Raw genomic sequence first — 26,660 nt, forward strand, 5'->3', positions numbered from 1 at the left:
CTCTGGTTTATCTTCTCTTGAAAGCAGCGCTGCCCTGCTTTGGCCCAGATGGTGGGGGGTTTCCAGAGAGCAATTTTGAAGGGGCTGTGTGCGTGCGTGTAGCAGTGAAACTCAGTGATCTATCCTGGGGGTACGTGGGACAGTCAAACAATAAGAGTGAGCCCCCCCCCCTTCTTATAACAGAGCCCAGAGTGGAGGAGGTGACGTTATGATTTGGCCAGACAATTGTTTTTTGTGAGGGATGTATAACAATAAGAGCTGTAGTTGTCAGTCGGTCAATGATAAATCTGAGAGGAGACCAACTGCTTCAAATCCATTGCATATTCTGAAGAAAAAGCTCCACAATTTATTTAATATTCTAGATTTTTTCAATAAATAAGAAGGAGCCTCGCAGTGCTTTGAGCTAGATGCTAATGTCATCATGCTTATATGAGTACAATGACAAGGCTAACATGGTAATGTTATTATTAGTAATGCATACTACGGTATGCTCACCATCTTAGTTTATCAAATCAAATCAAATCAGTTTTATCTATATTTACAGTAGCCAAAAATCTAAATAGCCATTTGCCTCAGTGGACTTCACAGTCTATAAACACACGCTCTGCCATAAGACCCTCGAGCATGTTAGCATGGCTAAATAACACTAAACACAAAGTATGGTTGAAGCTGGTGTTGTCAGTTTTGCAGGTATTTGGTCATAAACCAGAGTATAGAACAAATAAAAAAGTTGATCCCCTGCAGACCATTTATGTCTGTATAAAGTTCCATGACAGTTAATCCAATAGCTGTTGACATATTGCAGTCTGGAACACAAAGAGGTGGGCCCATCAACAGCCATTGCCATCAGAGCCATGAGGTAGGGGGCTAGAGTGGCTAAAATTGTAAAGTATGCCCTATGCACAACTCCTTATGAATTAGCCTAATATGATGCAATACATGAGAGACATCATTATTTGCAACCTTGTGCAAGTATAGGGCAAGAGTTTGACTCATTATTGGTTGTTTAGAGCAGAGTTAATAAAAAAATCTAGACATCCTGTAATGTCCTGGACAATAGTATAACAGACAAGTCACAAAAAATATATAGATTCCATGCCATTCCCTTAAAGCACTGTAATAAAAGCAGGCTGTAGAACACACTAAAACAAATAGTCCCCCATTCTGTCTGCTAGATGCATTATGGGGCTTCAGTCAGGTGACAGGGCTGGGGTTACAACAGGGCCAACTCGACAGCCAACCAATGAACAACTTGCCATTGCCCAACTCTGCCCTACACTAGGATCAAATCATAGACAAACACCGGACAACACAACTAATCCATAATGTATGTGATGCGATGCAGGGAGGCTGGCATACACACATATGGCAGTGAACCAGCAAAAACTGTTTGGGCCCGAGCCAATCTTATCTACAATACACCAAAAGCTCCATGTTCGCTCAACTTCACTGTGGGCAGAGCCAGCCAGCTTTACTGTGTCCTCATTGCACTGTAATAAGGTAAGACCCTTGATTCGACTTCAAAGGGGAAACAGCTGATGTTGTCATCAGCTGTTTCCCCTTTGAAGCCTAGCAGCAACAATAAGCATGATGACAGAGAATTACCGGTAAGCTTTGTTGTGCCGCGAGCAAAGACGGAGAGCTTGTGATCCCATAGCCACAGCTGCTAGACACCCATCAGGACAAGCATGCAGGACTGATGCCAGTCTGTTGTTAGGGCTCAACAGTTGGTACATCTAAGGCCATTGCCTGGGAGACAGGACCGAAGGCTCACGGCAGTAAGAGAATGTCTGCAGTTAGCTACTGGAAATTCAACCGTAAAAACTTCGATTAACATAAAGTAAAAACTATTTAATTATTTTCTTAACGTACACATTTGAAACCAAGTGTTTTTTCTGCTAAAAGAAAGATTAAACAGTGTTTCCTTACTTTAGAATAAAGTGAAAATGTTATATCTAATTTTCATTTTCATTCAGAGTCAACATGGACTTTTCCATCAGGGTGTGGGAGTTTATTTTTACGTGTAATGTTTCTCCCAAATTGTCTAACCCTGTGACTTAAAAAGTCACGACTGCAACAATGTCGGAATTAAGATATGCACACTTATTTAAATACATTCATTATAAAAGAAATCACTGCCTGCATGAGATTAATTTTCAATGGATTTGTTTGGCTTTTGATTGCTCATTAGGGGCAGAATGTAAATTTCTCTGGATTTATTGACTTTGCAATGATCACGGTTCTGCCTCAGGGAAGCCAAGGCAGCCGATGCTGTCGATAGTGTCTTGAGCTGAGCTACAGTGTAGCAGCACACATCAACCGATTGATGGCTAGGGAACATGCAATCGACACAATATCAAGGCACATGGAAATGGTCACCTCTGAGAGAGCATGCTCATTTTCACAATTAAATAACTAGTCTCTAAAACTACTTTTTTTTAAACCTTTATTTATACAGGTAAATCCCATTGAGACCGAAGACTCTTTTACAAGGGAGACCTGTTTTCCTTTCCCACGTTACCATTCACACACACATTCATACACCGATAGCAGGCTAACTATCGACATTCACACAAGGCAAGGTGGGTGAAGTGTCTTGCCCAAGGATACAACAACCATGACACAGGTGGCAGGGCGGGGATCGAACCTCCAACCCTTTGATCATCAGCCGACCCGCTCTACCAACTGAGCTACAGTCGCCCAAGGACTCACTTAAAGGACTTGACTCCCCAAAATTGCGTATCCTTATAACCTGTAAAAATACCTCTAACAGTCAAAATGTAAATGTAATTTTTAGGTTTCCCAAAACAGTGGTGATCTTATAATATGACCAAATCCTTCATTTGTGATTTCAGATTACAGATGTTTACGCTGATACTTTGAGACACAGAGGCTGTTGTATTTTGGGAAGTTTCATAAACATGTATATTTTTTTTGTCAAGAATGACTTTTAGTTCAAATCATCATATCCAATATGATGCAAGACAAAGGCATGACAAACAGTAAGGGCAAAAGGTACAGTATAAAATTGCAGATAACTGCTGATCAGAGAGACAATGGGTTGATATGGGAGAAATACTGTATATCTGACACGGGTTTCAAACACACACTTTTGGCTGTTTCGGCAGTACATGCTGTGCACTCTGTCATACTGTATTTCCAGGGAGAGGGTTAATGGATTTCCATTGTTTCTATGCTAAAAAAAACAGCCAGTGAAATCCTCCTTTACTCTATTTTTTATACGTGCTGTGTCTCAGTGCTGTGACAAACAACACATACAAGACCAGCTGTAATTAAGGGTCAAAGTTCGTAAAATAATAGAAGATGAGTTCCATTTTATCACAGTTTTTACTATTTTTGCCCTTTTGTAAGTTACTTTGTGTCACATGAATCCAGAATACTGAAACTAACTGTAGGAGAAATGTATAATTCACGTAGAGACACTCTGGGAAGGCTTAGTGCTTTGGAGGGAACTTAGATATCCATGTTAAACCCTGGCAGCATGTCTGACCCAGCCATTTGGAAATGGCAGGTAGAGACACTCCACTCAAGCGTGTCAAGGATTTGAAGGCTCCTCCTGCCTGTGAGACATGCATAGCCCATGAGTTAATACTATATATAATACAGCTCTGCACCTGCACCTTGGCCTGAACATGAAACAATTCTATTCCTGAAATATAACTTTTACTGATGAACGTTAAATGTGCTCAATAGATTTCACCAAAACATACACACACACACACACACACACACACACACACACACACACACACACACACACACACACACACACACGGACTGGTGTCAAGCATATACTGTAACTGTCCAGATATCTTACTATGATCACTGCTCCGGACGGTTATTTATGGAGAATATGAGAAGAATGATGCCAACTGTTATCACTCCTTTAAAAGGTGCTCAGAGGAACTTTCAGTGTGTGTTTATTCTTACACCCCCTTAAGACAAAAGCAGTAATGTTTTGACCACTTCTGCTGTTGTTCCTGGGTGAGTGTACCCATGACAAAGGCATTAAGAAAAACAATATAAAAATAGTATTCTTTCCACTGATGGTCTCGTTCGATCAGAGGAAAAATTAGACTGTTTCAGAAATATTTTAAAGTTACTCGTAGCACCTTTAAGGTTTTAAATTGTCAGTCAGTTTGAAAGACATAGTGTACACTCAAAATATAGTAAACTATTAGAAATACTGACAATATAAATCATGATTTAAAATACTGCAGATGTTCAGTAATGCATACTCTCTGTGCTCGACCTATTACTAATGGAGCAAATCAGTCCAAAATGTTTTCTTGCTCATTTATCTTCATGGGTAAACAGAAATATTAACAAAGAAAGGTTTCTTACTGTTAAATACAGGACTGTTTTAATGGATTGCAATACAATCAGGGCCAAAACTAGCATTTGAGAATAACATTTGCACCTGACCACAAAGAGAAGGTCTTCATATTTTTCATATTATTTGGATTTCTTTTCAAGTTTTTCAGTTTCTTTTCAAAGTTTTATTTTCTCTTCATTGTATTTACCAGTGTAGTTGAATGCAGTCATGCCTTTAGTCACTGGGTGTAATATATTCTGGTGGATTCTTTATTTACTCATTATTTTAATTTGCTGAATGATCCTCCTGTGAATCAATATAGTTTCATTTTATCTTTAACCTAATTTATTCATTGACTTCAAAGTAGCCTATATTATACAACTACGCATATGTTTGCAATTATAATGTACAGTAAACTCCCCCCAGGGAGCTAAAAAACAGGGAGGAGTATACTCACTGCAGACTGTGTGTACTGCATATAAAACCAGGAGTTTAATAGAAAGTAGCTCAGTTTACCCATTTTTACCACAATACAGTAGTACAAACATGACCTGTGCAGGGTTCTTTAGGAAAGACAAAAAAAAAAGTTAGTCACCTTGTAATATTAAAGGTGGAGTCAGCAATTCTACAGAATATTTGTTGTCATAATTATTATTTGTCAAAATCAGTGAATATCTTCTCATGATTCTCTACCTGTCTTTACTCTGTGTGCTGAAAAAAAATCAGGCATGAAAACATAGTATATGTAAACAAAGGGGGCCCACCCTAGCAGCATGTCTGTTTATAGAGCCTAGGCTGTGTATTAACACTTGATTTCTTTTCAGCAAACACATACAGACAGGTAGGGGATCCTGAGGAGATATTCACTGATTTTGACAAAAAGTGATTTTGTCAACAAACATTCTCCAAAATCGCTGACTCCACCTTTGATATTGTTAAATTCGTTTGAAAACATGGCTTCCCATGATGGTAATGCCAGTCCCTTTGCCCATGTGTAGTGTACCCACCTGTACATGAATGCAGCATTAGACAAGGTCATACTGTATCAGAACAGGCTCCTCTACCTAGTCACACTGCCAGCACATGAATAATTTCTCACTCAGACTCACATTATGGCACGGTTCAATCACTGGCACTTTGTATCTTGGCAAAGGTGCTCCTAAAAGGTGCACATATAAAACAACCTGGGCCGGCTCTGAACAGACAGAGTGTGCTGAGTCAGCGTCCATTCCTTCCTCTGCTGTCCTACAGTGGAGGAGCAATAACTCTAACCGGAGTAAAAACATTTTGCTGCAGTGGACTCTCAACTTGCAGCCTCACAGCGCTTCATTACACGCATTACATAGATGAATAGGGGGCTAAGATATGAGGGCGGAGAGAAAGAGAAGCTGACCCAGCGGCTGCAGTGCTGGACCCCTCGGGCTGTGACTGCTCTTTTGATGTACTGTACTGTTATGTACTATAGATTGTTGTACTTGTAGTAGCCTTTTTATTCCTTTACTGTAATACACTGTATTGTTGTTTCCATTTCCACATTCTGCTGCAGACATTCACTGTTGCTGTAATTGTCCAGCCTAGTCTGAGGTACTGTTTCGCGTATTCCCATTATAATAAGAAGGTCTAACTGGGATGTGCTAAACAGCAAGTCATACAGTATGTTTATTTGTCAAAAGATTTCAACAGCTTCAGAATTTAAAATGTTAGAAAAAGTATGATGTCAGTCTGATACAGTTCATAGCTCCACTCCACACTCAGCTCAAATACAAAAGTCGACATGCTAACTTGTTCATAATGTCAATATTGACATGCTGCAGGTAAGGTCACTATGTTCAACATCTTTAGTTAAAGTAGCTACGAGTAGCTTTCAGTCTTTTTTATTCTAGTTGCACCTTTGGACAAAAGCGCGTCCATTGGCTTAATGAGTGAAAATGTATATTAAGAGAGACTGCAGATGCATCAGATGTAACGCATTTTGTGAATCTGATGGAAAAGTGGAAGGATCACCAAAATGATTATGATTTGAGGGAAACATGAATGTGTGTAAGGAAATTCAACAGTTGGTACATTTTTACATCAAACCACGAATGGAAACCTCTAGGTACCATGCATGCATTTCTGAATAAAATTCCATGGCAATACATCAGTTGTTCTGCTATTTAATTCTGGACCAAAGTGGACTGACCAAAAGGATAACATTACATCCCTAGACGCCTGCTGTCAGTGGTGCTAAAAATAATTTGCACAAGCGTTTTTATAAAGTTTCCTTTTGACTTGAAACAACAACTTTAAGGGAGGAAGTAATAGCATGAAAACCCAGTAAAACTGAAGGCATTTCATAAACCGACTGAGTCTATACACACAGTAGTGTTGCTGTGGTGCTCACATAGACCTGAGTGTACACTGTAAAACAAAAGATATACACCCTCCATTAGCAAGATACAAACATTTACACAGGACCACGTTCTAAACTACTGTGTAAAGCAGAACAATTTGGGCCTACATTATTGATAAAAAAGGCAAAGAGCATATACACTCTAATTGAATAGCTCTTTTTCTGTAAGAGGCTCTGTGAGCGACACAATAGATAGGAGGGGCAGTGGCCTTCGCCTGGGGTATCAGTCAAACAGTAGACAGCAATCAATAATCCAATTACAGCCTGGCTCCGACGTTATAGAGTGCACAGGCCATTTGCTCCTCGAATCTGATCATTAGGCTTAGCCAAGGGTCGAGATAATTTAAAATATTAAATAGACATAGACACATAGTGTAACTTTAATGTGGTTGGATATATGATGCCTGCCCCTCCCCCCCTACACACACACAAACACACACACACACACACACACACACACACACACACACACACACACACACACACACACACACACACACACACACACACACACACACACACACACACACACGAAGATGCTGCAGTTTTTAATAGCCACAAGAGAGGATTAGCTTTGGTGATGTCAATGTTTGTCGGTCGGGTTACAGTGCCCAGGACATTATTTATAATGTGGTGGTCCCCTGACATCTCCTGTGGTGCCACTACCAAGTATAGCCTACATTTGTGGTTTTGAATGAAATGCCTTGATACCTTGTGTCGGATTGATCCCAACATTTGACTTACATGTCCTGCAGAGATTTCATTTGAATAACTTGAGTGAGCCCCATTCATGCAGTGCCATCATCAGGTCAAAATAATATATTCCTCTAATACTTCAGTATTTGACTGCTAAACTAAGAGAGCGAAAAATATTGCAGCTAAACATCAGCGAGGTAGCATTTTCTTTGTGCATATGTTAAAATGCTGACTTGAGCGTTTAGCTCAAAGCCCTGCTGTGCCAGAAAGCCTCACAGAGCAGCTTGCAAGGTTGTACACTGGATACCTTTCTTCATACAAATCTCACTATGTATTGCTTGTAAAGCAGTGATGCTGCATCAATACAATTTCTTTTCTATATATATATTTTTTTTAACTGGCCAGCTAACTGAAAAAATGAATGTCTGTTTCCTTGTACCACCTTCTGTTGCTCACATTGATAAGGACAGACACATACAGTAGACACAGAAACTTGACGATAACAGGCTGCAGTACTGACACAGAGCAGTTACAGGGCAGGTGCATAGTCTACTAGCGGACCAGTGCTATGACAACTGAAAAGCATTTCCTGGTTTGCTCTTGAGTGTTACCAGTGTTCTCAACCTCTCATTCAGGCAGTATTGATCCATGTGGGGTGAAGATCTGTCCATAAGAGAACAGCGCCTTCCTCCTGTCATCTGCTTTGTTAGCGAGCCCATGGAGAGCTGCTCAATATCCTTGATTTGACCAGGTAAAATAAATTGAGATTTAAATCTCTCTTTTTTTCCAATAATTACCTGGCCAAGAAAGCAGCACTATGATAAAAAAAATAAGCACAGCCAACAGTCACATACAATTCTCATAGCAATTTTAAACTTATTATTTTTACACTCCACTTGAAACTGTTTTAATTAGGCTATTGTTCTGCGTCATTCAATTGACCTAAATGTTTTAATTGTTGTTGTCTCTTTGTAAGCTTGTTGTGTATTTTCATTGTATATTGTGTATCTGTAATTGACTCGACGTCATTGTAAAAGAGGGTCACCCCTCAATTGATCTTTAGAGTATAAATTAGGAAAATTAAATGAATACACCACAATTAGCATCCAATAAAAAAACAAAAGTTAAAATGACAACAGTTAATATTACAAGTAATATCTAAATTAGGGCTGTCAAACGATTACATTTTTTAATCAGATTAATCACAGGATTCTGTAGATTAATCACGATTAATCATGATTAATATTACCATTCGAAATATGCCCGAAAAATTCGAATTTTCTCTGTATATTGTTGTATGAACGGAAAGATAAATGACAGAAGGTGGATATGTACATTTAAAATTAGTATTTTTATTAATTGAAAATCCAAATGAATCCAAATTCAATACTGAAAATAAATCTAAATCAAACTAAAATATATAGGCCTACCTACCAAATCATAATTCAATTGGTCTGTCTCTTTACTATGTCTTTGGGCAAATATAGGATAGGCTATAGAATGGCATTTATTTGGTGAATCTATAGGTTGTGCATTCTTGAATACAACTTGATTACAGTCCGCGGTGTGTGTGTGTGTGTGTGTGTGTGCGCGTGTGTCTGTACGCGCGACCACGTCCTACGGGACTGTTCATGTGTGCCAGGAAGCCGACGTTATGTTGATGTCTGATCACACACACTGCTGAAAACTGCAGATGTGTGTGTCCTCGCGGGCTCGGAACAGAGCGGACAATGTTTCTCCTCCTGTTGCTTCGACAGCAACTGCCGATTTTATATACTATCTATCCCGACACAGACGTGGCCGTTAGCAGTTTAAAACTTTAAAACACGGCACGGGCTAACGTGCTGCTAGGTTTGGCTGCGCGCAGCTACTGATCCTGGGTCAGCCACAACGTTAGAGAGACTGTAGTACAGAGCCGGTGGGATGTACAGGGCGGATCATTCTGCACATGCGTTAAATGCGTTAAAAAAATTAACGCCGATAATTCCAGAAATTAATCACCCTGCGTTAACGCGTTAATTTTGACAGCCCTAATCTAAATATATTTAAAATATAAAATAAGGTAATATTGTATCATTTGATTCGTTGTTTGCTACAACTCCTTTCTGCTTGTTCGTCATGCTGCATTATACAGGGGGGATGTGACTGTTTATTCACACGTCAAGTTCGTCAAACAATGCCACCACTGTGAGACTAAGATACAGCAGAAATACCATGGAAGGCACACACAGCACATGTGTACTGTATACAGATCGGCTTCATGCAATTAGAGCCAGAATACACAACCCAGCTGTCACATTGTAGGAGGTAACCATGGCAATCAATATGCCTGGATTGTCAAAAAAAAAGCTTCGAACAGGGAGGGGAGGGGTGCAGAGAGAAGAATAACAGACAATCTGTAAAGGCTAATTCTTCTAGTCCGCATGTACGCGAGGGTTAACATAGGCATGCGTGACATAAAAATCCTCATCCGCCCACGGCCCAAAAACAAATGGTGGTACTTCCCTGAAGACATTTTGTATAGAGAACTCCTTACTTGACTGACTGGGATGTAAGATCCCTCTTTTCTTCTGTCAAATATAAAGCCAGTACTTTTATATTGTTAATATTTCCGGAGCGTTGGTCGGTGAGGATTTGTTGGATTTCCATGAAGTTTAGTACAGACATTCATTGTCCTGAGAAGATGAAACCTACTGACTTTTTAAACCCCTTCACTTGTCCTCTGGCGCTGCCCTGATGTCGACATCTGTGGTTTTGAATGAAATGTCTCGACAACTGTCCGATGGATTGACATGTTCCTCTCAGAAGAATTTAAATAAACATTTAATTTCATTTATTACTAAATGCCTGTAGGACTAAGAATGTTAGCATGATAATGTTAGCCTCATAGTCTTGTTTTCATTTTAGTTTTTGTTCATTACACTTTTATCCACAGCGACCTCCGACTTCAGGTTCAATATTTAATTACATTTTTCTCAAAAGAGAGCTGGACATGTAGTTTACAAATCAGGTATGCCTGCACAAATATAGGGAAAACATGCAAATTCAGATTGGAACCCAGGACATGTCTGATAAGGCAACATTGATAACCACAAAACAAGTGTGCTGCCCAACAGACAGATGTTATTTATTCTGGAGTATTTTGTTGTTTAATATTACCCTAGTTATTTTACATTCAAGACATGCTGAGTGTGCAGATGTGCTAAAGGATTATCACATTATAACGAGGAGTTGTGGAATTAGCACATCACGTTCAGCAGAGTGCGGTGTATGCTGAATGAACCCACCCTAGAGTATAGGATCGGTTGTGGGTTTCTGTGCTATAGCCTTGTTTGCCCTGCTTTTCCTTCTTCTCTTCCATTCTCTGCCCATCCCTACCTCCCTCATCTCCTCTACTCTGAGTGTTGCTGGCAGACACTGTACCAGATCAAAGCATGTACAGAACAAACCATGGGCCTTCCTTCTCACGCTGCAAGAGGTCTGCACTGAGACAAGCAAGCAGGAACAAAGCAACTAGCCAAGGACTAACAGATTAGCCTGGGATGAGAAGCAACAAGCCACATGGTGCCACAACAATACTTTAGTTTATTTCATTGTTGCACATTTGTTCCTCCCATTGGCTAAGCTGATGAGTCCACAACAAAGGGGAGCTCAAGGACAGCACTAGAACTCTCACCGAGTAACATATAGTACTGTTGTGCTTTGACTTATTGGTGTGACTGGTCTTTAAAGGTTCGATGTGATAGGTGGTTTTACAAGTGTACATTATCATACAACAATTGACTGTCAAATCTAGCTGTAACATATGCAATTGAGTGTGAACTGTAATAAATACAAACACAATAGTGATTACATAAGTTTTGCATTTACCAAAATGTGAAGAAGACAATAATTGTTCACTGTATTTTGTGAGTACCATATGTGTAAACCCAACAGAGTTGCATGCAACCCACAACTATTGTCAGTCTGGCATGCTTCCAAGCGTCTATCTGTATGTTACATGATATTACTTGCTGCGTCAGTTCACAGTCAAAGGGAGGCTTTCGTGAGAAACGTCTCCACATAATCAGATTAGATTTATTGAATGGAAGTCTATTATTAAAACAATCAAGAATGTATAATTTTTCTATTTATATTCATTACTTAAGCCTAGGTAATAATGTGAGTCTTTTTTTCTCTCTGGTCCTCAGTCTCGTTCTCTCCATCTGCCCAGATGGAGCACTGCTACTAGGTCTGCTGAGCGCTGGGAAGAACAAGTGTGGCACATACTGTAGCCTCAGTGTCTGTCTCTCTGCTGTTGCCTTGGCAACCTTAGCAGACAGGCTGTAATGTGTGTTATGTCGACCTCCTGGTTTCTGCTGTAAGTATAACTGCAGTCCTCTGCTGCTGTCCACTGAACATTTGCTGGGATAAAGTGCTTTGCTCAAGGGCACATAGGCAGACCCCCAATTTATACTACGACCACAATACAGGAAATGTTGAATCTTAAACTAGTATTCACTTAGGCTTATCTTTTGTTAACATAACTGCTTCTCTGACCTTTAGTAAGGACTCCTGGATTATATCCTCAAATGTTAATGAATAGGCTGTTTCCCAACATCAACAGAGGGCTAGGAGATCATTTGGGTGTTTTTGAAAAATTCTCAATCAATTCTCATCAAAATTCTGTTATTTAGATTTTTTGGTGCATATAACCCATGGCATAAATTGCCCTAATTCCTATCAACATGGTAATGTATGGCGACATGTAGCATAGAAAAGGCATCAAATAGCACAAGTCATGTATCACTTCACACTGAATAACATGTTTAATATAATATTTAATAATTATAATAACACATTATTTCTTATGTGAGGTGTTCATTTGCATTGCAGGGGAAACCAAGATAAATTGATGTATGCCTGTATTTAATTTGGCTATTAAAAATGACCTTAATTTTATCTGGACAGACACCTATGGGCAAACTACAACGTCACCAAATCCCTGTCTGCGATTCAGATCTACTAAACATGACAATGGCAAAAGCGCACGCACATGCAAACACTGACACTGCATGACACACAATAGGTTTTGGTGTGGGATGGAGGAGAAAGGACAGGCTGAGCAGAAAGTGTAGACTACTATTATTAGGTTCCAGCTAGACCAATACCGGCAGTAATCGCTGTTGTTGAAAATTTTAACGACAATAATGCAAACAACAGCAACATAAACCCCATATACAGAGGATACACTGACAAAGATCAACAAGTCACATTACTGGACTTACTGATTGACAAGTGATTCCTATGAAGTCCACTGTGGTAACATCACCACAATTAGCAGTTTGTTAAGAGAATACTATTATAATAAATACGATGTAGCACACTGACAACGGAAGCTGTTTAATTGATGTACACATTCTTACATGCAAAACGAGTCAAATCCATCCATAGGATATCTCAGACAATAATTGAATTGTGATCACATCGTATCTACACATTGCAATGCAAATCAAATAAATCAAATAAACCTTATAACCTGTCTTAACTCCCAACCACTGCTTTGTCTTTTGCTGACTTTGCTGCCTCAGCACCTGTCATTAACCACCTGTCTATCTAATCTTGATTAATTATGATCCAGTGAAGCATATCAATAATAAGATTGTTTCCCTATATAATATTGTTGCGTTCACTGCGGAGAGTTAATCATTTAGTGCACATGTGAATGATTAATGTCACAGTCATGTTTCAATTATGACAGAATAATAATGCCATTACAGTGATAAACAGGGGCGTTTTTAGATTTCAAAAATCGTGCCCCACTAGTTTATATGGGCATGACGCTCCTGGTGATAGATAGTATGACTGTACAGATTTTAGTATGAGCCTTTGTTTCTTAACTGACTTAGCAAGTCAGCCAAATGCAAGTTCATGACGAATTGTTGTTGTTTCTGTATTTTGTCACCTTTTTTATGGCTACCTCTTTATTGGTTATAAGCAGCACTTTTTAGTTAGCCAGAGCCAGTAGTTGTTTTGGATGTCAAATTCAATATCATTTTCTGCGTAATTTCTTTCACTCCATCCATACACTCTATCTTCCATTGTGGAAAGAAAGACAACTGATGTCATTGAGTATACTGACATTTGCGCCAGTGCCATATATACATTAGGCTGTTTTAGGAACATGCCAAAGCAGGCCTCAGAACATGCCTCAGGCCATGGGCTAAAGAGACCATTCCCTGCTAAAATATCTATATCAGCAGATACCTATCCTGTCAAAGACCCTGACAAGATTGAAATTGCATAGAACAGGCCACTGCTTCTGCCAGCGTCAGGGTTTGGTTCAATAATGCTTAAGTGAAACCACTGTTACTTAGGAACTGTAGACATGGAAAATGGGAATCGCTTTCCTGATTTGGTTTGTTTAATTAAGGTATGCTAAACATTTGTAAACATTGGCTATGTACGTAGGTAATTCAAGTGTTTGCATTACTGTTCATACGGACATCATTCCAAAAAAAATAGATCAGAATTTTAGAGAATACTCTTACTAATTTCTTTGCTGGGAGTAAGATGCAAAGATCAATAACACTCTTGTGTCTGTGTTCTACATATGGAGGTAGGGCCCCCAATCCATTAGCTTGACCACACATGGAGACTGCAAATAGGGACAAACAGCTAGCCTTGTTTTAATTATGGAGTTACATGCTAAGGTAAGCTAATTGTGTGATAGCATAGCTATTTAGTATTCACAGGACATAAAAGGGGTATCAATCTCTTCATCGTACTCTCATCTAGAAAGGAACAAAGGTCAAAAGGTTGTAAATTAAGCTGATGCTGGTCCTCAGTTTACTCTCTGTTTCTGAATTAGTCTGTTGAATGTTCCAGTGTTATCTTCATTTTGTTAAAAAGGTTAATGGCAACCACCTTTCTGCTAAATATTTATCTAATCATGACTGTTTCTGTGGCTGTTTTGGTGTTTGACTTAGCCTAACCAGAAACAAACAAAAACGTAGTTCCTGAACTGCTCTACAATTGGTCAGACTTTGAAAGCCGGAAAAGCGCAGAAAGAAACTACAGGAAGATGGCCTTCCTCACCCATGCCCATAATGCATAGTGCAGCTCGCTACGGGAGCTTGTCAAGTCCAAAAATACCCACTGTTTCCTGCAGTTGGTTCTGATTGAGGTTGATCATGTTCTCACCATAACGGACTGCACCAGAGTTTGTTCGTAAGCGTACCTAGACCACCTCTTTAACTAGGTCTTGGTACAGTTGTTTGGTCCTTTGTTGGTGGGCAAGATTGCTGTGTTCTCACTTGCCCAAACTAACCCCAACAAAGGTTACTAACCCAAGTTTGTTTCAATCGAACCAAATAATGCAGGAGCGAAACCGCCTTCAGTGGTAGAGTCTTTTTGCTGCGAAAGCATTCAGACGATGTTATTGAGGACTGTTTGAACCTATTAATTTTGAACACACAACTTTCAATGGAAGAACTCCAAAACTTGACTGACACATGGTGTGATGTCATGATTCTCACACTCTCAGTCAAAGACAGCCAAAAATGAGTTTGTTCATATACCTGAACACCTCTTAACCAAAACTATAAAGTCAAACTTTTCAGAGATCGTATTTGTTTCTATTGTACTGGCGTTGCTCAGTAATACTCACCTATATACAGCGAAGAGTCCTTCCTGTGGACGTGGTCGTCGATGTAAGCCACTCCCAGAGGCTGGACGGGTGTGGCTCCGATGCCCAGCAGGACCTGGGCTCCGATCAGCAGAAGGTACATCATGTTGGTGTTAGATCTGTTGCCACACTTAAAGCCAGAGTCTCTGTTTTCCGACCTGGTGGTGTTGGAGCAGACGTCCCTGCCGTCCTCGGCGTGCCACGAGTCCCCGGCCTCGTACTCATACTGATGTGTCAGGAACTCGGGCAGGGCTGAAAGCAACGCCCCCAACGCCATCACAATCCCGCCACAGCCAATCAGACGGGGTCGGTGGGCCTTGGCGCCAAAGTAACTGACAAACAGGATGAGGGCCAGGTTGCCGATTTCAAAGCTGCTGGCAATGACGCCCACATCGGCACTCTGGAGGTTGAAGCGTCTCTCCAGAGTGGTCAGAACGCTTACCTGGCAGAGAGGGAGAGAGAGAGGGAGAGAGAGAGAGAGAGCAAGTATTTTTTTACAACTAACATTTAAGACTGTCAATGAGATCATAACCAAGCCACTTACTTTTGAAAGCAGGTTTATACACTTGATTTTATATTCGGAGATTAATAGTGTGTAGTTTCTATACTACTAATTTTGATATACAGTACCTACCTGTCAGAAGTAAACCATTTATATTATGCCCCAGCTCCTTTCCATTTAAATGTTTGTATCAATTAATAATGCAGGGCATTGAGTTTCAGGTGTTATATTAATAAGTTATGAAGGTATGAAACAAGCAACTGCCACTCAAACTGACGACAGCAACCTACTGACAGTAGCCGAGTTGCTTTTGTAGGGTGGGCTGCTCCCAACATCCTCATACCCACTAAAACCTCCTCCTCATCCGCCCAAAACACGCCTGATATAAGATGGATAGTGGTACAAGAGATACGTGCAATGTGTGGGGTTTCAGGCAAGAAACCTCATGCAGCTTTTCTTCTTATCAAAGGGACACAAACACATACCCGCTGTGTTCTGGGTGTGTGTAAGTGATCATCTGTTCCCTTGCATCAACTGGGTGCTGGATCATCTAAGGACTGATGCTACAAGGTTGGTCAGGAGTTATTTTAAACTTGTATTAATCATTCATCCGCAGCAAAAGGTGCAGTATAAGCCCAAAGACTTCTGGGAGCAATTCCAGATAAAATGGAAAATGTAACCATGACTATGCTGGTGAAATCTGATGGATCACGTGTAATATCCATTCATCTTATTTTCTAAATTGTTAATCTTGTCCATTGCAACTTGTTGCAGGTAGGACTGTAAGTAGCGATTTCATTTAGCAGTTTATCTGCCAATTAAAATATCAATGGTTTGTTCTATGTGCTATCTATCATAATTTCCTTGAACCCAAAAAGACAACTTAAATATTTTTTGTTCTCCCTCAGCAACAGTCAAGAAAGATCTCTGAGTATATTCATAATACTATCACATACAATAAAGTTAAGCTTCAAACCCTAGCCAATTGAGAGGTCGGAGGAAATGTTATTGTATTCTTGTTCTGGGTGAACCAGTACTTCCTCCTCTATGTGTATTTAAAATATCTTATATTAATGTGTAAAGAGAAACCAAGCCCTCACTCAAGTTATGCCATACTGGGACTTTCCTTGGTGACAGCCGTCCAAACAGCTAGACAACTGGCAGCCCAAAAAAGGATGAACAATCTGTAATTCCCCTCTAAAATAGAAGGTTACTAATTTCAAGTGGAGAAAGACTAACCTAGTTCTGTCACCATACAGTGCACATGGTGGGCCTGAGACCCTATAGCTGACAGTCCGACAATAACATTATTCAAATTATTTCAAGGGTTGTAATCATGGTTGTAATTCATTGTTCCCTGATGTTAACAAGTTCTAAGGACAGAGGTCACATGATCTAAATAAATGACACAGTTAAGATTTACTCTTGTTGCCTTAGAAGATCGATGCATGGATATGTTAAAGTTGGAGACAGCCATTCTGGAGAACACTTGTTGTCAAAATCACATGTTATCAAAATCAGTGAATATCTCCTCACGATCCGCTACCTGTCCTGAAAGTAGTTCTGGTGTTAACACACAGCCTAGTCTCTGTAAATGTATATGTAAACAAGGAAATATAAACAAAGGGGCCTACCGCCGCTAGCAACAAATCAGTTTACAGAGCGGTACACACTCAGAGTATAGACAGGTAGCAGATCGTGAGGAGATATTCACTGATTTTGACAAAAAAAAAATCACTGACTCCACCTTTAACACCTTTCATATTTTATAATTAGAAATGTTCGTCTAAACGACTCCAACATTTACAGACAATGCAAATTGACTGAGAGAAAAGAGAAAAGTTGCCTATTTCCTTTTGATGAATATAGCCTAAGCCATATAAAGCTGTTGCACAGGTGCTGCTGTGCTGACAGCTGATCATCTTCAGACATTATAGCCTTGTCGTCTTGCATATTTTCACAGTGATTTATTTTAAAAAGAGATTGAGCTAACGAAACAAGGTGAGGAAATAAATGCATGCTTCAAACCAAGAAAGAGGGTGAATTAAAAAAGATACAGAGATTCAAAAGATAATCAGAAACATTATCTTATACAGGAGAGGGTGGACAGTGTTTCTACAGTGCTCCTGTCATTATGCAGGATTTGCTAAAGGTGCACTTTTGGTTTGGGGTGCTGTTTTAAAAAGAGGAAGTTCCACTGCAGTCTTCAAAGTAAATACTAATGCACTTTAAATTTGAGACTGGTGCAAAACACATTAAAAACCAACTCAGTTGTGTCTCTTGCCAAGCTGCAGTCTTTTACCCAACAAGTGGACAGTCTAGCATCTTTTTCTAAAGAAGGCCTCCTTTTCAACTGCTCCTCTGGCAGGTGTGACCATTTGTATTGTACAGTATGACAATTCCATACAACTTGGGGATTATTTTTCACATTCAAATCAGAAGGCAAAACCAGATCTTATGACCACATACCTAGTTTCTTATTTAAAAAAAATGCCCTCCTTACCGGGTTGGTACGACAGGTACTTTATCAACTTAGTGTTCTGTGCCTCCTGAAGGGTAAAAATTAATCCACAACCTATAATTAGTTAAAGTAGCATGACTGTGCTGACACCTATCAGGGGAATTGGCTTTGATCAGGCAAATAAAAATCCTGATTTAAGTGGCATCTTTCATCCATGCACAGATTTACAATTAATGATTGGAACAACTCTTGACTAATGTAGGTACACATCATCACATAAATATATCAACAGCTCCAATCGCACTTCAGAATTCACTCCTCACATATCTCTTCAGAGTTTTAAAATATGTGTGGTGTCAGGAAATATGCTTCAATTTCATTGTTGCACCCCCCATTGCTGATGAAATATTTGATATTTTCTTCAGTTCTATTTTCTGTTTGCTCCCAAACTAATACAAGCCTAATACAAATGTGCTCGTTTAAGGAATGCAGAACTCTTACATTGCTATCATCTCATGGTATCAGCAAAAAATGTCACATTATTTAACCAAACTGTATTTGAGAATTCAGTTTCAATGAGTAGGCTGAATAAAAAAACAACAAAAACAGAATAACAAATATGTAAATCAATTAATACATAAATAGATAAATAAAGGAAGCTTTTCTGAAAAGACAACATGAGCTAATGCTTCTGTTGTGATGATCACGTCATTGCCCTAGGCCTACATCCTCCAGTGTCAAAGGCCTCCCCCATTACTGAGGCGAACGGGTGCAGGATGTAGAGCCGGCGTGATGGTGCTTCTGACCTGCGTTTCGTAACCTGCTCGCCAACAGACCCTCCAAATACGCATATCCTCCATCAACAACGCGGAGCCTATGGCTGCTGTGACGCGCTTTTTGTCATGCAGATGGTGCATAGGCCTGATGGATAATACGCAGCAAGGCATCAATCAGTGAAAGCACCGCGTCCCATGGTTGCTGGGGGGATGTGATTATTCTAATGTGATCAGAATAATATGATTATTAGCCGCATCAGCGGAAGCGCCGCATCGTTACTCACTGTGTGCCTGTGCCGGTTTGAAGGGCGCTGCATTAACCCGATGTTACCTGAGATAAACTGATAGCCTACGACGTTCCCCACAGAACCAACATTGTGATCCATGGTGGCTGTCATGTAGATAAACTCACCAGATAGGCGCCCACTGTGCCCTGTGCCAACATGAGCGCACATTCTGACACCAGGAAAATCTTAATGTTGGAAAAACACGAGGTCTTCTTCTGGTTGTCATCCTGCTCCGGGTCGTCGGTGCTGCTCCGCTCTGTGCAGATCGGGTTTTTAACCTGCATCCTAAGACTCAGGCTCCGGTCGGGCTGGACGGCATGTAACTGAACGGGTCCGGTCCGTCGGAGGGCATCTGGTGAGAATGGCGAGCTGCACTGCAGCAGAAGTGCGAATCTCTCGTCAATAGCCCGTCTAGGCTGGAATATACTGCGAGAAATGCTGCTGTCCACTCAGCATTACGCACAGTCCGTCAGCGACCTCTCTTCACCGCCTGTCCAGCCAGTGCGTAGGCTATCATGTTTAAATAAGTAGGCTACGAATATGTATATCGGCTTCTAACACACGACGTAGAACTACAGGATGCTTTCCCCCCAAAATCCTGGACGCTAAATCTACACCCGGGACCGGTATCGACTGGAATTGGTTTCTCAGCTATAGGTTCCGAGCTGCAGCTCTGCGTCCTTCAGGCTGTGGTACAATGCTCCTCCTCCTCCCAACCATAGCAGGACGAGGGAGGTGTAATCTCTCTCTCTCTCTCACTCTCTCTCTCTGTCCATCCCCCCTCTTTCTCAACCTGTTTCACCACATCATTGTCTTACCTGCACACGCTCAATCATCATCGCACCAACCAATGCAAGATTTCATCAGAACTCTCTGAAGGATGCACATAAGCACATAACGACAAATCAACTAGTGATGAAAAGTCACAGCACATAATTAGGCTACTTATAACCGCCCATGCTTTGTTTACTCTGTAGATTAATATTGCAATAACAACCACCATATGGTATCACATTCATAATGTCACACACAGCCACATGTGTTTAGATATTTAAAAATGGGATTCTTGCATTTATTGTATTGATTTAGCATTGCATTGAGACACTGAGCACCACAGCCTCTCTATTGGAGCTGGTGAGGGGCTGCAGGAGTTGTACATTGAGTTTGCATTAGGCAGCATTATGTTCTGAACGTACAGAGCAAAGTTACCAGAGAGGTGATGCTCAGTATCCAAGGTCATGAAATCTAGAAGTAAGAAGTCAGAGGCGACTGGATTTGCCGATCAGTCTGTCTCGGTAAATTGCTTTGGCTACAGTTCTGACACAGAAGCAGTAAAAGGTAGAGTAGAATGTTTTCACTCGGATCAGGAAGATCGGACAGAGCGAGAGAGAAAAGTGAGGCAGGTGGGATTGAGAGAGTTAAGGATAAATGGCTCTACTGCTCTACTGTAAACTGCCCCACTGTTGCTTCAATGTGTCACCATTCTATTAACTCTATTAACACTATAAGTGACTGTACTGGTTTAATAACTGGTTTATTATATGTCCATGCTTACACCAAATGCTGTTTTAATTAAAACATTTTGTATTGCTTTTAAGAATGTCGTTTTTGTTTTTAAATATCTCATTACTAAGCCATACTTACCATAAACTGTTGCTAGCTACGGAGCATGTGCCCCCTTGTAAACATACCAGTTTACAACACGCAGTAAGTTCAGGTATATAGGGATAGTGAGGAGACATTTACTGATTTTGACCGAAGAGATTTTGTAAACAAGTGTTTCCCAGAAATGTGACTCCGCCTTTAATGTGTGTGCGTTATTGTTTTATTGTCAAACTTACTCAATGAAAAAATTGGTAATTTTGTGAAGGACAATTTATTTGTCTAATACCGTCTTGTCTTGTGTGTCTCCTTTGGGTAACCGCTATGTTTTAGAGTAAATCCACAAGGTCAGTTGTGCAAGTTAGAAAATGCTCTCAAAAAAGGGCATGGGCAAAAAGAGCACAGCTTTTCCATTGGAACCCCTTTGCACAGCAGTTTTAGATTATCGTTATGTTACTGTGGTAGTAGCTGTAGGTTAGGTACTCTTTCTTTATGCCTGACTGACCAGTTCTCAGCTGGTTTCAAGATGGTTAAATATTCAACACTTGCCAAAGACGAACTCTATTACACACATCAGCAGCCCACTGCTGTTGCTGTTCTACATGAACACATTTAAGGTGTAGTACTGTGGTGTCATTGTGGACAAATGCTCAGGGACCATAACAGTCTACTTCATATCTATTTTATGATTTTCAGTCTGTACTTAAAGCACAAAGCTGCTATATTTTTACTCTTTTGGTGGTATGATTCTCCTCCTTGAGTACTTGCACCAATTCAGATGTTTTGTTTAAATATAAAAAAAAAGTGTTAGTTTGATTTGTATTATGGATCAGAATGATGAGGTGCATCCACACTGATGTTCGTCATGCTGAACAAATGAGAGTGACAGAGAGGTGGGACAGAATGCCACAGAAACAGTTATCAAGAAAAATCCACCATCATAAACGTGAAAGAAGAGAGCACTGAGTGCCAAGGTCACTTACCACTCATCCCACAGCTTTTGGCTTACAATATTCCTCAGACCATTCAGATGCTCTATCAGGACCAATTCAATAGCATCTGAAGCAGCACAATCTATCAGGCAAACTGTGGGCTCAGCAGGAAGAGCGTCCATTTGTCATGGAGTCACTCAGAGTACCCTGGGTGATTTAAGATCAACCATAGTGCCTGCTGATGCAGTGCAAGCCAACTGAAGACATTATTTTAGGATGCCTCTTAATCACAAGGTCCACAGAAAGAAGAATGCATTCATGCATTTATCCTGAACAAACAAATAAATCACCAGAAAAACAGATGCAAATGATGACACAATTCATATTTAATGCGTAAACCTTTGATGCCCTTTGTTCTCAGAAACTAGTGTATTTTTGGTGTTCTTGCTATATGACACATGTATTATGTATTTTCTGTAATTGACTGATTTCTCAATGATCTTTGAAAGTCTGTACAAATCTGTGGCTCCAGGAACCTCTTCAACTATCTTGTCAGTCGAATGACACGAAAAGCATGTCCGCAATCTTGTTTGGCACATAAGGCCTCTGTGAGCTTCAGAACATTTAAATCCCATAAGGGGGGGATGTAACCTGACTGTGACCTTTTAACTGGCTGCCTGTCTCGTTGGTGATAACTCATTCTTGCGACTCATTCTGCTCTTGACCTCACTTGACATTTCAATAATTAAAAGCATCATTAAAATGACCTGCCTGAGTTAAATGTGCTGTAAGCGGAATGGTTCTTTTAGCTAACTTCCTGTCAGTTACTGCAGTTAGCAGTCCCATCGCTCGTCCCTACGTCACCACATTAATGCACTGCGGTCTTCAAGCAGCAAGTTATCTAGCATCATCTCAGATCCATAAGTGTGATAAAACGTGATAAAAACCATCAAAACAGACATTGGGAAGGATTCTTACCTGCTCCGCCATTGTAGGCGCATAAACATTCACCCATGTGTCCCTCTGGCGTGCACCGGCAGTGAGACCATGAGTGAGACGGGTTTCGGTTTGTAGCGTTCTCTCTTGTGATTGGATATTAATTTCGGGATCCCCCGAAAAGTTTATTTGCCGATTACATGCAGAGCAGCTGACTGAGAGATCGGCTTTATGAAACGCGCATAGTATGTGTTCACTGTATGAATATAGAGCGATTTAACACTTATATTAACATAAATAAACCACTTACTTCACCTTTAATAATCAATTAGGTAGATCTGAAATGATATGCTAGACCAAGTTCTATTTTAAACAGCTAAATGATTTTCTATGAGATCAGTGGAACGTAAAACAACTCCAAGGCAATCTGTAGACAAAATCTCTGTGTTTATGTAACGGCTGGAGAGGGAGGACACAGACGCAGAGACAGTACCAGTTTAAGAGGGTTTATTTAGAAGGAATCTGGGGTTTTGGGCCAGGCTCTGGAGTGGCTGACAGGCATGGGGGGTCCAGGAGGAAGTGCCAAGGGGAGAATCCGGGGAGACGAGCAGAGGCAGGCAAGAGCAGGCAGGCAGGCAGGGGGGTCCAGGGAGGGAGAGCTGGCTGACGAGGGCTGGAGCTGGTGGCTGGAGTCAGGCTGGGAGACTGTGGCAAAAAAGAACGGATGGCCTTGATTTCCAACTGACCAAAAAACATTTTTTTGATTTTTTTTTGTTTGGTCATAACCGCGCGAAAGGCCATGATTTGCAGTAAATAAATGTCCACATGTGTCTCCAAGTGTCCCTGTAGGCTATTTAAAAAGAAATCAAGCAAGTAGACTAATAATAACATTAATGAATTATAGGTTCTCGCATCACAGAAGGCCTATTGGCCTATAATAATAAAAAAAACACCTTAACTATGTTTACAGTTTAAAAATGTTTTGAATGAAATGCAAACCTCAGTTAATCATTTGCTCTTGTTTCTCTGTCCTGAGATTCACACAGACTGAGTAGTCTTGTTTAAATGTTACAAATTGAGCTAACTGAACTTACATTTTTTTTTAAGTTGCTGCAGAAGTTATCTCAGCTATTTTTAATCTAATTTGATAATAAGGTGATTGTATGCAGAATGCTCGTGCCAGAAACTCATACATTGGTTTTGTACAGATAAATAAATAAATATTAGCAGGTTATCAATAGTATTTCAATTTAGGGGGGGCGCAAAAAAATGTCTGTCCCCTAGGGGGGGCATGACAGAAAATAATTGAGAACCACTGAGGTAGATCATTATCTCAGCCAGTGCGCTACTTTTGAGGCATTCAGTAAAGATCAGATGACTGACTGGATCATGACCAATCACCGATGTTGGCGCTGCAGATGCACAAAACAGGCCGGACAGTGTACCCTGAAGAAGCCATCCAGCATATGTAAGGGCAAACACCTCCAGATCCTCCACAAGCTCAACTCCAAAGGTGCGAGTGAAAGGGCCCCCTTGGTGACCTCAACAACACAAGGCCTCTATCTGGACAACCCCTCGCTATCGAGGTAAGACCCTTGATACTTATACAGATCTGGACGATGGTTCGTAACGTACTGTCCGAAACATCCTGCTGCCCACAAGCTTGGTTTACAAGGCACAGCTGAGAGTTAACCCTGAGAACGATCTGCCAAGATGTCCAAACCATCAATGGTTCCTCAGTCTCCTTTCAGATCTCGCCTGGAACCCATCCTCAGAAGATCTTTGAGATCACAGCAGCAACAGAAGTATAAGAACTTCAAAGATATTCCACTGCAGCATTATGAACATGTGCGCCCCTTACTCCTCATTGGCGCTGACCACACTCACTTGATCACCCCAACTGCACCTGTTTCTTCTGGCCCACCAGACGGGCCAGCTGCCATCAAGACGTGGCGGCTTGGATGGGTGCTACAGGGACCAGCACGAATCATCCAAACATAGCTACAGCCGCAGCAGTGCCCTTTCCTCTCCCTCAACCCTGCAGAGCTCAAGCTGAAGCGAGATGTGGCAACCTGATGTCTTACCTAATCTAGTAACGAGATTCAGGGATGATTAGGAAGCCATCAAACTCCAGGAGACCAAGACCACCACAGTGGTGTGGGATAGTCCAATCAGTTACGACAAACACTACTACGCAAGAAAGATTCACAATGTTTCCAGGCCCAGGAAGGAACCTGCGATTCCCTGCCTCAGGAGCATGGTGAGACATCCTGCGAAAGACCCTGACAAGACTACGGTTCACACCGCAGAAGAGGAGAAGCTTGTCTCAACCGATGCTGTAACCCATCTTAGCTCAGAGACCACTTTCTGCAGGCCTATCACCCCACTACCACCCGAAACAGATAGGGCCAAATACAGTAGCTGACAGCTACTAGGAAAAGCAGTAGCTGAGGACATCCATGGGGCGGCAGATCTGACTGGTCTTCCTCCAGCGAGTACCTTTCAAGAAGCAGAACTTCAAGCTCTCACGAGAGTCCAGCTGGAGAGCTTTCCTGAAGATAAAAGACTCCTGAAGGCAGGTAGACCTCTCCGATCTGACAGCCCGCTACTTTGCCCCTGTCCTGGGTATAGTGACTAGACCTATCGCCTGCCTGATTGTGCTACCTGAGTTACCGGACGAAGGGGACAATCCTGACTGCCAAAATACACCTTGCAAATTTCAACACAAATTTGGGAGCGGCTTTGTTGAAAAGGCCGCTTACCTCGTGCACCCGCACTCGCCGCGCACATACTGTATAACTTTCTGGACTTTCAATGCGCACAGAGCTGTAGAAAGTTTGCTGGATGAGCAGTGTCTGTTTGTGTGCGTCATTGCAGAAAAAGTGAGTTTGTCGATTGTGAACGGCATATAACCTGTTTTAAGTTATACCTACCAAGCCATATATATTTCTTTAATGTATGAGTGTTCACAGGGAGTTTATTACCTGTTTGTCACGGCCTTTGTTAAGTTAATTGCTGTGAAGAATACGGCGATTTTACAAGCTTCAATAACATAATTTAGGCCTCCTTGGTTAAAGTTTGTAGCCTAAAGTCACACTATTATATGTAAGCCCTTGGTATTAATGTCATTGTGCTACACATAACACCATTTTGGCGATCTTTTGCTCGTGTGAATTTGCGGGTCATTAATAAGTGTAACAGTCACGTTTGACCACTAGGCGCCTCTATTGGCTTGTGTTACCATTGTAATACTGTGTGAGTGGAACAGTATACTCGTTTACCTGCAGTAAATTATTTATCCTGTGCATTGCTGTGCTGTAATCCACCTACAATCTCATATTAAATCCCATGACTGTATTTTACTGTATCTACTTTGTGTTCTTACCCACACCACAGGAAGACACTCTGCTCCAACCCAATAGCCAAATACAGTCGAACTATTCAATAACTGTATTGAGCATTGGGGCTATAAAAAGCACATATATTTTTTAAATGCTGTACTCCATGTACCATGGCACTAGATGGCAGCAAAGCACCTTATAAATGTAACTCTAATATGTCCTACATACCGTCAATGAATATATGTCCTAATAGCAAGGACATTTATTAAGGTTATTTCTGTACTCCACCAATATCTGCACAGTATTTGTCATTCAGGCAAAGTGTCTGTATTGATTTAGTGTTTTTTCCTCCCATGTGTCTACAACTATCTCTGTCTGTTTCAGCAATCATTTAAGTTTTATTATGTATTGTCATATCCATGGGTAGAGATGACATGTCGTCACAGATTTAACTCCCCTTAAGCTTGTGGAAGGAAATGAGAAATTGATCCCTCTCCCCCCTTCAACTTATACTGAACTCTATGTGATGTTGTGGTATTATGTAATATATACAGTGCCTCCACAGGTGGAGCTGAATATTTTTCCTGAGAAGCTACCAGGTATATCACTCTGCATTATTCTGTATAATGCTCAATGACAACTTACAGCACGGTTGCTGCATATATGGAAACTTTGAGCAGGATGGGTGGCTTGCTCAAGGAACTCTAAATAGTAGTTGCTGATGGTGTTAAGC

General features: G+C 40.8%; 1 protein-coding gene across 1 annotated transcript in view; it reads right to left on the minus strand.

Moving 5' to 3' along the window:
• The window catches only part of LOC307248592 (solute carrier organic anion transporter family member 3A1-like), a gene marked incomplete at both ends in the record, with an annotated part of 29,188 nt that extends 9,788 nt beyond the window's left edge, over positions 1 to 19,400 (minus strand). The window contains 2 exons of the mRNA XM_080025020.1: positions 15,073 to 15,532; positions 19,242 to 19,400. Of these exons, the coding sequence (XP_079881146.1) occupies positions 15,073 to 15,532; positions 19,242 to 19,400 (619 nt within the window). The remainder of the gene's footprint in view (positions 1 to 15,072; positions 15,533 to 19,241) is intronic.
• Between the last annotated feature and the right edge of the window lie 7,260 nt (positions 19,401 to 26,660).

This window comes from Ammodytes marinus, assembly GCF_949987685.1.
Source record: "Ammodytes marinus genome assembly, chromosome: 1".
In the NCBI taxonomy this organism is placed as follows: domain Eukaryota; kingdom Metazoa; phylum Chordata; class Actinopteri; order Uranoscopiformes; family Ammodytidae; genus Ammodytes; species Ammodytes marinus.